Source organism: Sciurus vulgaris, assembly GCF_902686455.1.
Source record: "Sciurus vulgaris genome assembly, chromosome: 8".
NCBI classification, from domain to species: domain Eukaryota; kingdom Metazoa; phylum Chordata; class Mammalia; order Rodentia; family Sciuridae; genus Sciurus; species Sciurus vulgaris.
Window position 1 is genome coordinate 105,554,060 of NC_136468.1, and position 16,145 is coordinate 105,570,204.

General features: G+C 46.1%; 1 protein-coding gene across 1 annotated transcript in view; it reads left to right on the forward strand.

Annotated features, from left to right (window-relative positions):
* ADCY1 (adenylate cyclase 1) overlaps window positions 1-16,145 on the forward strand; it is a 148,271-nt gene that overhangs the window by 63,845 nt on the left and 68,281 nt on the right. The window contains exons 5-7 of the mRNA XM_079149904.1: window positions 5,627-5,754; window positions 11,599-11,757; window positions 13,074-13,215. Of these exons, the coding sequence (XP_079006030.1) occupies window positions 5,627-5,754; window positions 11,599-11,757; window positions 13,074-13,215 (429 nt within the window). The remainder of the gene's footprint in view (window positions 1-5,626; window positions 5,755-11,598; window positions 11,758-13,073; window positions 13,216-16,145) is intronic.

Genomic DNA, 16,145 nt, shown 5'->3' on the forward strand with positions numbered 1-16,145 from the left:
AGCTGCTTGCTAGTTTGGGGACATTAGGCATTTCTGTGCATGTATGTAACTCTACAAGATCTCATGTAAAATAACTGTATTTACTTTTATTTCCCCTTGATGCTAACTCTTTTCTTTTGTTGTTGTTTTGAATTCCTCCAAGTATGGTTTTTAAAAATTTTTTAAAAATTTGTTCTCATTTATTGTACATGATAGTAGAATGTATTTATACATTTTGATAGAGCATATATAAATGGAGTATAATGTCTCATTTTTCTGATTCTATTTACTTTTGACATGGTGATTTACCTCTGAGCATTATCTTTAGGGACAGTGAGGAGTTCCTGCTGCAGACATACCCTTGGCATTATGCCAGAAGCCCTAGTTTCCTTCAGTGGGAATTGGGGTTTCAATCCTAGAATCTGGGTTGTCATTGGTCCTGGGACTTTTCCAGTGATAGACATAGTTATATATATTTTTTTTAAGAAAAGAAAAATAAATTTGAATTTATATTAATATTTCCAATTCCCTTAACTCCACTCCTTTGATTTCTATATTTCCAATTCATGGAACTCCACTCTTTGATTTTTGTATTTATATTTTTTTCTTGATGCTTGAAAATCCTAACGATAGTGCTATGGTTCTAATATGTATCCCAAAGTTCTTATATTGGAAACTTAATTTCTAATTCAATAGTACTTAGAGATGGGACCTAGTAAGAGGTTAGGCCATGAGGGCTCTGCCCTTATGAATGGATTAATGTCATTTTTGTAGGGCATGGGCTAGTATCCTGAGAGTGGGTTGTTACAAAAGTAAGTTCAGGGCTGGGGATGTGGCTTAGTGGAAGAGCACTTGCCTAGCAGGTGTGAAGCATGGGGTTGGATCCTCAGCACCACATAGGAATAAAATAAAGGTCTATTGACAACTTAAAAAAAATATTAAAAGAAAGTAAGTTCAGTCCCAACTTGGCTTCTCATGCACTGCCTGGGGGGCTTCCACCAGGGGAGCACAAAGGTCTTTGCCAAATGTGGGCCCCTCATCCTTGGACTTCCCAGATTCCGGAACTGTAAGAAATAATAAAAATCTCTGTTCTTTTAAAAATACCTATGCCCAAGCATTCTGTAATAACAACACAAAATGAATGAAGATAATAATATGATTTGTTTTATCTTTCCATATATAGTAGGTTCAAAATAACTGCCAATATTATTATAATCAAGAAAAAGCCTAGTGGGTGCATTTTAACATTTCTTGGTGGTTATATCCACCAGATATACAGCATAATATGTTTTTGCATCCCTTAGAATAATTTTGTGTGTGGTCATGCTGCCAGCGTGGTAATGTTGCCAGAATCCTAGGCCAGAGGTGGGGACTGATTTCAAGGAGTCCCAGCAAACCAGGTTCAGCCATTTGCCCCATACATCCAGTGAAAACAGTAATGGTGATGTAGGAAAGAAATTTTTTGAGTGTAGGTGCACTTGGGAAGACAAGGGGGGCCAGCATCCTCAGCCTTGTCTTTGGGGTGCTTCCATGAACTTTAGGTTTAAATAAATAGGGGAGGATCAAAAGCAGGGCACAAGAAGTATATAAAGTTAAACCATCTTGGTCAAACTGGTGTGGTGGATGCTGATCTCAATTCTGGTTCTTGTGGTCCTGGAGAAGTGGTTATTTGCTTGAGAGGACTGTCTGGTTTTCATCATGAGATGATGGCGCCTGCTTAGGGGGCATTCTTGGTTCCCATTATGGGATGATTGCTCCTGTAGGGGGGCAGACCCATCAAGGGGTGACATGCCTGCAAGTTTTGGGGAAATAACCAGAGACCTTTAGGAATCTCCCAGGGGTCTGGAACAGGATGTTATAAAAGCTGTCAGTTGACAATTTGTTGATTATGATGTCCCTGCAAGTCTCAAAAATATCTTAGTTACTCTTATCTTGGTGCTTCAACCTTGAAGGGGGATGAGAGAGGTTAGGTAAATTTAGGGCTAATCAACCTTGTATTACCAGTTTTTAGACAGACACTCCTTAAATGATTAACATGTCTACGTGCAAAGTTAAGCAGAAATCTGACACAACGTTTAAAGTACAAAGGAGACAGATACACAATGAAGGCAGAGATGACAAGCTTTTTTCCTGCTTTTAGTTACCCATCTGAGGACCAAGTGAAGAGTCAGTTCTTTTAGCAAAATCAGCCTCTTAAGTCCCTGTTATAGTAACAGGTTTATTTCATTTTGGTTTGGATTTTTAGGCATCACTGTTTTTAATTTAATTTTATTTGGAGAGTCTTCCTGATGACAGGGCAGGCTAACTCCTTTTGGTCCTTTCTGAGCCCAGGGAAACCTTGCTGGGACTGTGCTTGCCTGGTACCTATTGATGGACAGATGTCTGCAGAATTCTTGGGTTTCAACTTTTCTGCCCTGTATGTCCCAGTCCTTGTAGTGGAAAGCTCCACGAAGACAAAGACCTTCTCTCTTTTCATTCACTCTTATGTATTCCATGCTTTAGTGTAGTGAGTGGCTCATCATGGGGTTGAGTAAAAGCACTTGTGGGAAAATGAGTTCAGCTGCAGTTGAAACAACGATTCTTCTTAACTTCTGGTGATTGCCACTGAGTGTATTTCAGTGCATTTCTTTTTAATCCTGTGGGTCTAGAAGGTTAAATGTACACAGTTGCTATACATGTATAGTTGTCACATGCCGCAACATAGAAATACAGTTTTCTAACATTTCCTGTTCTTCTGTTTTTCCACTGACAGTCAAACACTCAATTGTACAAAGTTCATAGGACTTGGTCAGCTTGGGTTTTGAATGCAGTCACTTCAGGGCAAAAACTGGATTAATGCATATGCCTCCTCCTTCACCAGGGGAGCCCAGGTCCTGGGACTTACCTCACTCAGTCGGGGTGTAGTGTGGAGTCCTCATGTTGTCCTCTGGCCAACTCTACTGTTGACCACTCCACTGTTTTAGGGCTGGCTGTAGCAGGGCTCAGACATCATAGGGCTCTAGAATCAGTAGCAATTATCCTGCCTACTGACTTTGCTTCCTCCTGAACCTGCAAGATGGTGGTTTTTAACTCAATCATTTCTTCATGGGATTAAAGCCCTCTTATGGACCCCAGCCCTTTCAGTGCTCTGTGACCTTCTGGGCTGGACGAGTCAGAATATACAGCTACGTGTGTGACCTTGCTGTCTCAGATCCTTCCCTGTGACTGCCCACTCAGGCAGGGTCATTGCTGGTCCAGACTTTGTAAGCAGGCCGTAGGTCTTAAGGCCACACATGGGAAGCAAAGTGTGAGATCGTCCTGCCTACATTCTCTCTCAGACCTGTCTTTTCCATGCCTGGGAAGGAGGGACAACTTTGGTCCCTTGGGGCTGCATACATCTTAGGGCCCCTTCCACCCTCCTCCTCTTCTTCTCTCTTCTTGGTGGGACACAGAATCATATGAGTATCATAAATGTTCCTCTCTGTGCTTCCTGTAGTGACTCCCAGCAGTGGCTTTCCATATTTACAGAGAATATTCTAAAATCTAAAGGCTAGGATCATGCACCCACGTGTTGTGCATGTTGCCCAGGTTCCAGGTGGGGATTGCTATTCTAAGACAGTCATTCTGGACAATTTCTCCAGAATAGACCTGACCCTCATCGGTCTTAAGCCCTTAATGTGTGGATGTGTGCACATGGATATTCAATATTAAATGGCTTTGCCCTCAGTCCCTGTTCAGAGATAGATTCTCCCCATGTGCACCTCAGCTGTGATGTGCAGTAATGGTCACACTTCACATTACTGTGCGTGCCTTTGTCTTTCATCACAGGGGACTGTTTTCATCTCCTTCTGCGTATGACTCCTGTAGGGATTGTAATCAAAGATTATACCTCTGCCAGCCCCGCAGCGATGTTCCTTTTCTGTGATACTGTTGTGTGGAAGGAGTGGGCATGGAGCCATCTGCACAGCTGGTGGCACCCGCTTCTCAGATGCTCACTGGGGGCTGGAGCCATTTCTCAAGGTCTCTGCAGCACCAAGCCTGGGACGCCTCAGGACAGCAGTGAGGGCAACTGTTTAACAATCTCTGGGAATATCTGACCATGGACAGGTCTAGGGGTGCACTCCCTTCACCACCCAGCTGCAATGCTGACCCCCTGCTCAGCCTGGGCATTTGTTAATTCACAGCATTTGTGAAAACCTACAGGAGACAGCTCATTAATAAGAAACCAAAGAGTAAAATTAGATATAAACTGTGAATATGTTCTCAAAGTTAGGTCTGAGGAGCTCTGTGGCTCTATGAGACCATCTCAGGATCTGGAAGGTCCTTTCTTGCCCACCAGTGTCCCTGTGTGGGTTCATTTCCTTGATGAACATCCATGGCATCAGCACAGCATGAAGGGTTGGATGCAGATGTGTCCAGCTGTCTGCTCTGAAAATGGGCATCAGAGACATGCAGAAGTGGACAGCTAAGCCAGACTTCTCACTCATTGTATTTTGTGTGGGGAAATGTTATAGTTTTTCATAAAATTTTATTTATGTTAACATGCAAATGGGTTAACTATTGCCTTTAAATGCATCCATATGTGTTTTAAAAATGTGTCAATGGTGGGTTCTAATTGATAAATGTCAACAGTTATAACCCACCCCCAAATTTTTTTGTGGACGCTTCAGTTACTTCAAGATGTAAAGGGATCCTGAAATGAAGATGTTTAAGAACTGCTGTTTAATGCTTAAAATAAGAACAAGAGTCATGATGAGAGTCTCAACTGACACCTATGGAGTCACACTGGTTAGGTATAGTGCTTGACTGACTCTCTTGATCTTCATTGTAACTCACCTGTCCTTCCTACGAGATCTTGTATGTGCCAGAAGGTCTGCCCATGACCCTTTGCATTATTGGTCAAGGGAGCAGTGTGAAAATACTATGGGTTGAAGCAGATTTGCCACAGAGGTTCAGTTTCATGTTAAGCACCTATAATCTGAGATCCAAAATCTGAAATACTCCAAAAGCTGAAACTTTGAGCATTATGTCACACTAAAAAACTTTTGGGAAGCATTTTGGGTTTCAAGTTTTCAGATTAATGATGCTCAACCAGTTTTAAAGTCTTTGCAAGTATTCCAAAATCTGAAAAATCCAAAATGTGAAACACTTTTGGTCCCAAGCACTTCAGATAAAGGATACTGAGCCTGTTTTCTTCTTCTTAGTATAATTGAGGGAATGGATATTTAGTGATAGCAAGGGCCTTCTAGAAGTGTGCTCTAGGGTGGGGATATTGAGAGTTGCAGGAACACCTGCAACCCTGTCCTTCCTGGGGGACCTTGTATCTTCCAGAAGGGCTATCCGTGACCCTCTGTGTTGATGGACCGGGGGGCGCTGTGCCAATTATGTGTTGTGGTAGTCTCTCCATAGAGGTGACCTTACATCTGGACCTAAGAGGATTTGCTTACCAAGTGGAGGTGGGAGGGATGAATTCCCCAAGTGGAAAGAGGCTCCGGGTAAGGGTATCAGGGGCAGAAAAGGGAACATCATCATGAGCTTGGTTCTGGCCAGCGTGGTGACCACATTGGTAAGTAGTCCACATGCTTGGTGGTCAATAGCATCTAAAGGTGATGAGAAAGGCTGAATTTCCCAGTTCTATCACTGACTATGTGCTTTGCTTTCTCTGAAGGAGAACCACTGTCGTCGCATCAAGATCCTTGGGGACTGCTACTACTGTGTGTCAGGCCTTACCCAGCCCAAGACTGACCATGCCCACTGCTGCGTGGAGATGGGGCTTGACATGATTGACACCATCACGTGAGTGCCATGCTGCCCCAAGGGTCTGTCCAGGGCTGCAGAGGCTGATGCAGCAGTGGGAGGGTGCTGGGTCCAGGAGTTCTCTCCTGAACTGAGAAGTGGGGCTTCAGTAACCCCCTCCTGCATTTTGCTGTGATGCATTTCTTTGTTCAGAGGATCCTGTGTATTGTCAGGTATATCTGAGACATATGAAAAGAAATCCCCTTTATAATTAGACTGGATAAGCCATTCAGAAAGGGTGGCCAAAGACAGCCTTCATTGTGTGCTGGTTTTAATTCCAGCAGGTGACTGCCTCAGTGCTCCGTGTGGAGAGTGGGCTGGAGTCTGGTAAGGTTAGTCCTTGAGGAGGGATAGTACCTGTGAGGACTGGCCTGCTCTTCCTTGGTCAGATTTGTCTCCTTGTCCTTATGAGGGACAGGAGTGGAGACATAGAGGCTCTTGACAAGGTAAGGTGTGGAGATGGCCTGATGGATGGAGGGTAGATCCTGATTCAGACATCTTAAAGCATGGAGAAGTGGGTCTGTTCCAACAAGATGAGTAAACAGGGATTGGTGTGAAGTTTCATGCTTGGAGCAGAAGGTACTATCACAAGAATCATGTGGGGAAAATGTGATGAAGTAGGCTAGCCGCTGGGTGAAAGAATGCACACACATCACACCGTGTGCTCCCACAGTTAAGGCTACGGACATTGAGTGACACCTGAGACCCTGTGGGGCCTCACTGTGCTATGGGTTACCCCAGTGGTACCCTTGCAGATTGCACCTAGAGGAAGCATGAAGAAGGAGCTAGCACCATGGGCATGCTGAGTACCAGGCACAGTAAGCAAGATCTGGACCCTCTAAGGAGTGGTTCTCCAGTGTGGCTTACCCATGTCAAGAGTCCAAGGGAGCTGGTCTGGGCCAAGTTCAGGGCTGAGATGGAAAAGCTTCCAGCTGACTGCAATATACAGCCAAATGCAAGAACCACTACTTTGGAAAATAGCAGGCAGCTGCAAGAAATGCTAGGCTGAAAGTGGGGAAGAAAGGAAGGGAGGAGGCAGAGAGGAAGAGGAAGGAAGGACTCCTGACTTGGAGGAGACTCAGAAGGCAGTGACTGTCTTCTGAGACATCACTGGATGTCAAGCCATGAGGCGCATGTCACAGCTCATCACATTGCATATCATATATCACATGTGATAGCACATATATCTTGTTACTTGCTGTACGTCACCTGTGTCCTGTCACATCATTTCATACATCATGTTGTTGTCACAACACATCATCTATGTTATATGTTACATCTTGTATCATATGTGCCATATTACATCACATCACATAAAACACATCATATATCATCTAATATATCATACATCATATTGGTTTTAGTGAGCTTTTTCACCACTGTGATCAAAAAACCTGACAACAATTTTAGAGAAAGAAAAGTTTATTTTGGTAATTATGGTTTCAGAGGTCTCAGTCCACAGATGGCTGCTTCCATTGCTTTGGGACTAAGGTGAGGCAGAACACCATGGTAGAAAGGTGTGGCAGAGGAAAGCAGCTCAGCACAGTACACCATGAAGCAAAGAGAGACTTATCCTTTCACCAAGGACAAAATATATACCCCAAAGGCACACCCCACCTCCTCCAGCCCAACACTACCTGCCTACAGTTCCTACCCCAGTAATCCATTCAAGTGAGTTAACACACTGATACACTTATTAGGTTAAGGCTCTCATAACCTGATCATTTCACCTCTAAAGTTCCTTGCATATTTTCACATATGAGCTTTGGGGGATACCTCCTAATCGAAACCATAACAACATCACATATCATGAACTGTATTTTACCACATCATACATACCACATCATATGCCATCTACTGTACGTATCACATATCATATTGTATCATGCCATGTATCACATCGTATCACACTGCATATCACATATATCATATATATCATATTATACTATTATATATCACATCATATAACATAGAATGCCATCATATTGTTATAAGCCCAAGTTTGTTTTACTCACTGCTCAAAAAAAGGGCCCAATGAATGGAGGACAAGTTTTTGGGGCAAAGAAAAAGATTTATTTGATAAAGCAGGAAAACTGATGGTGGACTAGCATCCTGGAAAATCATCTTAGTGCAGGCTTTAAGCTCCTTTCATCTCTAGGCACGGGGAAGGAAGAGAGGTTTAGGTTAAGAAGTGATTGGTGAAAGCTGGTGGCTCTTGATCCGTTAAGTTGGCACAGGTGTAAATCCACCCTGTGCTGCTACTTTCAGCTTTAAGTGATTAACAGGGGCTGCATGTCAAGGAGGATCTAGAAGTGTGGTTAAATACAACACAGGGCTGTGGCGCTGAGTTTTCTGTGAGCCACAAGCATGGCTACAAGCATGTCTTATGTTGTATATTGCATTATATCACATCATATATTATATATATGTCATATATCATACTGGATCTTGTTTTGTGAGATCTCTTTAGGATAAAATGAGGAAGCTATAGGTGGAAGCTATAAGGAGACAGAGGTCAGCCTATTCATTTGGTAAATATTTACGAAACCCTGCTCCAGCCATGCTGATACAGGTAGTTAGCTGGGCACTCCAGCTGACCTGGTCTGACCAGGAGGTGGCTGAGGTTGCACCTTGTGCCTCTGTGGTTGGTAACCTTGACTGAATTCCTGGGCATCCTCTAACTCTTCCCATCTGGGTGGGCCTCCCAGGCCCACTGTGCACGGGAGCTCATCCTGTCTCTCTCAGAGGGCTTTGACCTTAAAGTGGTGCTTCCCTTCCTTTCCTTAATATTTTCTTACTTGAATTGCACACTTATGGATTCTGAATAGTTCCTGCAGGAATTGGTTTATCACCTGCCAGACAAAGGGAGCTGGCCCAGTGGAGAGGGAGTCCCTCTTCTTTGGAATTCCCTCCGGAGCACATGGTCCTGTATACCTGTAGAAATGGGGACATGTCTATTCATCTCTGGGGGAAGTTTCTGCTGGCACAGGCAATAGGGAAATAGGAACCTCATTATTCTTCCATACAATCCCAAAGTATGCTAAGTGCCATTTTGTTAAATAGACTTAATCCAGAAAAGGCCTTGCTCATGGTTTATATGTTTTTCGTTTTTTCTGTACTAATGAGGACAACTTGTACCTGCTGTCCTCATGCACAGAGTTACACAGTTCCAGCAGATCCTGATGGCCTCCATGCTGGAGCCCTGAGGTCCTGGTAGAAGGGGCGCCTATGGCCTTGTTTCCAGACACCTGGGCTCTCTCCTACAGGCCCTTTTTTTTTTTTTTTTTTTTTTTTTTTTTTGTGGTGCTGGGGATTGAACCAGGGCCTTGTGCTTGCGAGGTGAGCACTCCACCAACTGAGCTATCTCCCCAGCCCCAGGCCCTTCCTTTTTAACAAACTGGTTTGTGTGTGTGAGCCAGGGAGCATTTCTCAGTTTCTCATCAGAGTAACTTTAGGGATTACTTCATGTTGTTACTGGATTCTAGTTTTGGTTAGCTGCACTCATGTCTTTATTTGCATAGGATTTTCATCAAAACATTATGGGATCTGGAGATTCTGAACCTGTACATTCCAGGTTGAGAACTTGCATTTTTACAGATGGAAAAGCTCAGGCCCAGGAGTAGAAGTGAGGAGCCCGAGTTGAGGCCATTTTTTTTGAACACATGGGACTTGATACCATTTGCTCCATTCTTCCTCCATTCTGGGAAACTTCCTTCTAGATGATAGTAAATTGGCCTCTATAGTGTCCATTGCCTCCTTTTTATTTTTTTTCATTGTGTGCCCAGCTGTAGCCACAGTGCTTTGAATAATGGCTGAAGGGAGGCAGTCAATAGATGTTTGTTGAACAAATGAACAGAAGTACCCTCATCTGCTCCTTCATTTGCAAGCTTCAGTATAATCATGATTACATTTCCTCTATGCCAGGATTTATTTATGCCAAGGTTCTAACGGGGTCTGCTGTGTCTTGGGGTGGACTGCTTCCTTGTTTCTTCCCTGTTGGAATCAAGCTCTTGAGAGCTCAGGTCAGGGCTGCAGACTGAGCAGGAGTCTGACTTTTTCCTGGCATAGAAAATACTTGAGATAAATAAGTGAACCCACGCACATGAATAAGAAAGAAAAATTGGACAAATAAAGTCAAAAGGCCCAGGGAAATTCTGGTTCCTTGGAAATGATATGAGAAGTTCTATTGGATAAATAGCCAAATCCAGCCAAGATGTTCCAGGAAGAATAGGGCCAAGAGGAGTGGCAGTGAGAACAGCTCTGGAGGTGTTATTTCTTTAGAAGCAGCTGTCCAGTTTCCTGAAGACCAGATGGTGTCAGCATGGAGATATTGGAGGCAGAACCTGCTAACGACAGAAAGTATTGACAGAAGGTGCAGGTGGCAGATGTGTGAGGCTGCATGGACCTGGTTGGTGGTTCTTGAAGAGGTCTGGGGACAGGGGTGGATGTGAGTCCCAGCAGTCTCCACATCATCTGCCCTTTCATGACTACATAAGTATAAACGTTCAAAGTGCTCTGAAACACCATTGGCAGGTTTTGGCATCTACATTTTCCCACAGGCATTTCCTGTCACGGATTTTGAAATGTTTTAACTTCAGGATCTTGTTTCAGTGTCTCTTATTGGAGACTGGCAAACAACTGAAAGAAGTTTAAAAAAAATTACATTCAAAATATAAAGTCGAACAGGTATTAAAGAAGTTTTAATAGTCTAACTTTCAAATAACTTCTCTGTAAATCTGTGGAATGAACACTTCTGAGGCTACTGAAGCTGAACTTGCACTGGGACTTCGGGGACCCTCCAGTGTGGAGGCTGGCAGACTGCTCTCTTGGAGTGGCTGTTGGGTCCTCTGTGTGCTGTGGTTGTGGAGCACAAGCTCTTGTGCAGGTGAATACATGATGATGGCAGAGCTGCTCCTGTTTGTAAGATGAGCCCAGCACGGTTGAGTGGAGGTCAGGAGGCTGTGGAGACATGCTGGGCAGTTGCTCCCTCAGCAATGGTGGGGGCTTCAGAAGGCATGGAAATAAGGGAAGTTAGAGTGAAGGTGAACCAGACACATCTCAGGTGGTGTGGGGTGAACCTGTGCTTTCCATGTCATCATTGATACAGAGGCCTCTGGAGTGGGACTGCAGAGCAGAGCATGGACCAGGGTCGAGGGCAGAATGCGGGCTGCCTCACTGAGAGTGGCAAGGAGTGGGCTATAATTCCTGAAGACTTTTTTTTTTTTTGATATTTTCACTCAGTGGAATAGAATGAATTAGCAGGATGACTGTTCCCCCGTGTACTGGGGTAACTGGGTGAGTTTAAATGATTTTGGACGTTGTCAGAACCAATGTAGCCAGAGCTGGACTTCTGTGCAGCTCTGAGACTCAGGGATAGGCAGTAGTATGTGCAAAGTTGGCCAGGCTGACCTGACGTTCCCCAGATCCTCAATACCCTTAGCACCTGCTCTGTCTTCATTTATCTCCCCAAGTCCCCTTCCCTTTGTGACAAGACTTGTGTGGGATTTGAGGTCCTAGGCTCATTTCTTTCTGGGGATGTTCCTAGATGGGAAGGGGTAGGAGGAGGCCATGGAGGGAACCTCCTGAGCTGGTGTGAACACGTAAGCTGACTGCGATGGCCTTGTCTGCCTACCCAGGGCTCACAGACAAGGCAGAGAAGTGCTGCTATCCACTGACCAGGCCAGGAGACCTCCATACACCTGTTCCATCCTGACCCTTCCCAGATGGTGTAGCAGCATTGAAGTCTAGTTTCCCCATTGCTCATAGCTTCACAGTGCAGACTGTGGTGGTTCATTGAGGCAGGTATCGGGTGGTCTCAGCCCCATGTTCTATGCTTTGTTACAGGTCTGTGGCTGAGGCCACTGAGGTGGACCTGAACATGCGTGTGGGGCTACACACCGGCAGGGTCCTCTGTGGTGTTCTGGGCCTGCGCAAGTGGCAGTATGACGTGTGGTCCAATGATGTGACCCTGGCCAACGTCATGGAGGCTGCTGGCCTGCCTGGGTAAGTTGGGGACTCGGTAAGGGGTGGCCCCACAGTGACCATGTGGTCTCACGTGAGTCCTCTCTCTGGGCCTTGTTCCTGAAGGGATCTGTGTGGGTTCTAATTTGATCCTTAGCATCAGGAACTCAGAGGAGCTCGACCTGTCCTGGCCACAACTGCTACTGCATCCTGTGGTGGGGGCTCCTACTGAGCTCACTTCTGCTCTCCCTGGGTTGAGCTGAGGCCCAGTACACATCTTCAGAAAGCTGGTATTAGATCGGAAGACTAGATGTGCATGGAGACTTTTTTGCCTGATGCAAGTGGTGTTCTTATAGCTTATTATTGCTTCTTTGTTTTGCTCTGTTTGGTTTTATTTTCTGAAAACATGTGCATGGAAAGTGCGTAACCTCAGATACCCACCAGTGACTGGCAGTTTCCTCCCTATCCTTTCCTCTCCTGCCCATTCCATCCTCTGAAGCTCATAAAGCAGCCACTGCCAGAAAAGGCCACTGCTGACCACCCAGGCCCTGTCCTCCCCTCTCAGAGTCCTGGAAAATTTGGAACCTCCACCCTCAGCCTGGCCCCCACTTTCGTGGGGCCTCCCTGATTTCATCCTTAGCCAGCCAGAGAGTTCAATCTTGAAATCAAGACTTTCCTCTGCAAGGAAGTCAGAAGATTGCATGGTGAAGAGTGGAGTTGGTCAGGGAGTTTGCTTTTTGTTCCCTGAGCACTAGTTGGAGGAGAGGAGGCTGCCAGTGTTTTGTCTGCCTGTCATGTTTGCATCTTCTGCAGAGATGATGCTCCCTTTGAGGGATTCATCTGCCTTCGCCTGAAGACATGTGGGGCAGTGTGAAGGCCATGGGTCCCATGCACCACAGCATGTCCTGACATTCTGTCCACTCACGTTGTGTGGGGCCAGGCTGGCCAGCTCTGACCTGTGTGACTGGCCAGAAGTCACCCTAACAGTTTGGGAGGTGGCTCCTATTTCTCCTCTTTTCTTCTCTTTCCCCCACTCACCCCACATTTCCTCTTCTCTATTCCTGGTTGTAGCCTTCTGACATTTTTCTCTCTTCTGTGGTTCTTCCCTTCTCCCTCTGACCCTTCATCTTCCTCCTCTGTCCCTGCTTTCTCCTCCTGGGCATGACCCCTCCTGCTTTGCTTGCCTCCTTCTCCTTTCTTCCTAGGTTACCTGTGTAGAACATGCACAGGGAGCATGAATGCTCCTTGGGGAGCTTGCTCCAGGCCAGGAAGCCTGAGCCATGGGCCCACGTGAGGGCTCTCTGGGACACTGAGCAGCAAGGCTCACAACTCCATGCACATGTATCCTTTTCTCATAGGAAGGTTCATATCACAAAGACAACCCTTGCGTGCTTGAATGGGGACTATGAGGTAGAACCGGGCCATGGACATGAGAGGAACAGCTTTCTGAAAACTCATAACATCGAGACCTTCTTTATTGTGCCATCCCATCGGAGAAAGGTGGGTACCTGGAAACTGCACCCCACCTTGCTTTTGATCCTTAAATGACCTGGCCTGGACAGAGCTTTAGAGACACACTTGTCCTGCGCTCCTCCTTCCATGATGGTTTCTCTGGCTATAGACTTGCTGAGAGAGAGAGGGGTGCCCCTACTAACATTGGGTCCAGGGCTTTGCCTTTTGTTGGTGGGAGCAAGTCAGAGAGCAGAAGGGATGGGAATCCGTAGTCGGACATCTGGGACATCTGGGGTTATCTCAGGAGTGGGTCCCCCCTCCCCACTCTGGACCTTTACTGTCTGCACAAAGTGAGTGAGAGACCCCTGCAAGGGGTCAGTGGGGGATCTCTGTGATCTGAGTGGTGCTGCATACACAGGGAACTTTGATCATACAACTTGTGATCACCCCATCCAGGGAAAAGTGATCTGGTCATGATTGAGGGTGACAGACCTTCCAGGGTTCAGGTGTAGGTACAGGCTTGGGTGAGGGAGTAGGGCTATGTCTGTGTGTATGTGTGTGTTTTAAAGAAACAATTTGTGGTGTGACTAAAAAATAAAATCATGACCTTACTGCCCATGTTCTCTACTGAATATCACCCTTATCACCACTGTGTTTGTCACCTTTTCATCCCTGTAATCAGAATAGCTGACAAGAACAACATATGGAAAGAAAAATTTATTTTGGCTAATGGTTTCAGAGGTTTCAGCCCAAGATCAGCTAGTCCATTGTGGAAATATCTTGGCAGAAGGGTGTGGAGGAGAAAGCTGTTCAATATGGCATCTAGGAAGCAAAGAGAGACAGAGAGAGAAAGAATCAGGGATTAGATATAGTCCCCAGGGTTAGGCTCCTAGTGGACTACCTCCTCTAGCCACACCTACCTGCTGATAGTAGTGCCCAGGCGTCCATTCAAAATATTATTATTATTATTATTATTTTGCAACTGGGGATAATTTAGAGACAGGGTCTCACTGAGTTGATTAGTGCTTTGCTAAGTTGTTGAGGCTGCCTTTGAACTCAACGTCCTTCTGCCTCAGCCTCCCATTTACAGGTAGGTGTGTGCCACCACGCCAGGCCATTCAAATTAATTCATCAAGCGGATTAATCCACTGATGAGGTTACAACTGAGGATCCAACCATTGCCTAAAAGCCCCACCTCTGAATTTTATTGCATTGGGGATCAGATCATGATTTCAACACATGAGCTTTGGGCGGGGGGCATTCAAAATCCAAAGCATAACAACCACCATTCCAGGGAATCTAGTGTCCACACAGGTTGCATGGTTGGGCCTCTCTGGGGACGACTCTTCTTTGTGAACACCAGTGAGAAGCTATGCAAAGGGCTCTTTAGAAGCTGACCTGCCCTGGACCAGACGTCCTGGGTGGCTTTCTTTGGCTTTGGCCATCACCCACCTAAGGTTCTGGAGGAGGTAGACTGGACAGGTCTGGGCCTTCCTCAGACTGGAATACACCTGGCAGTAACTGGGATCACAGTCTCATTCCAGTGAGTATCAGGACTGAGATCTGAAACAGAAAGGTCAAGGGTATGCCAAGAGAGCTAAGCCCCTTTCTAACTTACTTACCCAGAGTTCCCCAACCCAGCTGTGGCTACCAGTAAAAATGTCTTTTAAATAACCTATTAAAGATAGAGCCTCCTTTTCTTTGTCTTCTAAGCACCTGTTGCTTTGGGACTCCCTTGTGTGTTTCAACTTGATGCAGGAGTGTTGAATTCTTAGGGACCACCACTTTGTTAGGATAGAGTGGGTGGGGCATGAGAAAGAGTTTCCAGACTCCCTGGGCTGGAAGCTCAGACTCCCTGGGCTGTTGTTCTTCCTGGGCTCTGGAGATGCAATGGTCAACCCAAGAGAACCCAGCCATGGAGGGTAGTAGAGGAGAAAAGGTTTGGGGGACAGCATCTCCATCTGACTTAGGGGCCATGGGTGACTGGGCAGCAGCCAGGAAGTGACATGGGGTTCATTGGGCAGGACAAACTGGGAAGGACCAGGTCCCTCCTAAAGGGGCTGAGTTTGGGGGAGGAGTTCTGAGGGGGAACTTGGGCTGCAAGGGGCCCTACAGGGAATGTAGCAGGGGTCACCCTCAGGGAAAGTAGGCATTGTAAGTTGGGGATCATCAGAGGGAGATTGTTGACCTGCCACCGTAGGTCAACCAAGAATGAGGGAATGTGAAGGGGCTAGAAGTTTTAGAAAGCCCAGGAAGTTCAAGCAGGTTGGAGTCAGGGGACTCAGAGGTCCTGAGAAGGGGGGCACTGCCCCACAAGGATGCCACCCCCAGGCTGGGTCATGTTGACACAGCATTGAGTACTGTGGTTTGAAGGTAGTGGGGTTCATCAGGTCAGGACAGTGTACAGCCCCTGTTGATAGAACTTTGGCGAGAAGAGAAGAGAACGGGTGTAAAAAGCAGGCGGGCGTTCTATTGTTTTGAAATTGAGAGTTTCCTTTCCTATCTGTAGGGCCAGTGGAGGTGGAGGTAAGAAGTGGGCAGGGTGGCTGAGCACCAGTCAGGAGCACCTGGATCCTGGAGAGGAGATGGAGTCAGAGTTGCTATGCGGGGAGAGCTTTGGGCTCACTTTAGGATGATGTGAAGCCGGCAACACAGGAGGCTTTCTTAGGTTCCCACTTTCCTATCCTCTCACTTGGTCTTGAAGAGGCCTGAGGGGTGAGCAGGTGATATTGTGCAGATCAGAGCCCTGGACACAAAGGCAGTGAGGATGCAAGGCCCTCAGCCCAGCAGATGCTGACCCTACTACCTAGCCTCCCTGGCTCATGGTGTCTTTCCTCATCTGTAGAGTAGTACGTACTGGGACCTGAATGGGATAACAGAAGCCATAAAGTGACATTTGCTCCAAGCCTAAGTGATGTTTCTCTGACCCTGGTCCCAAACCTTTCCTCCACTTTGCCCACAATTTGATGCCTCATTTT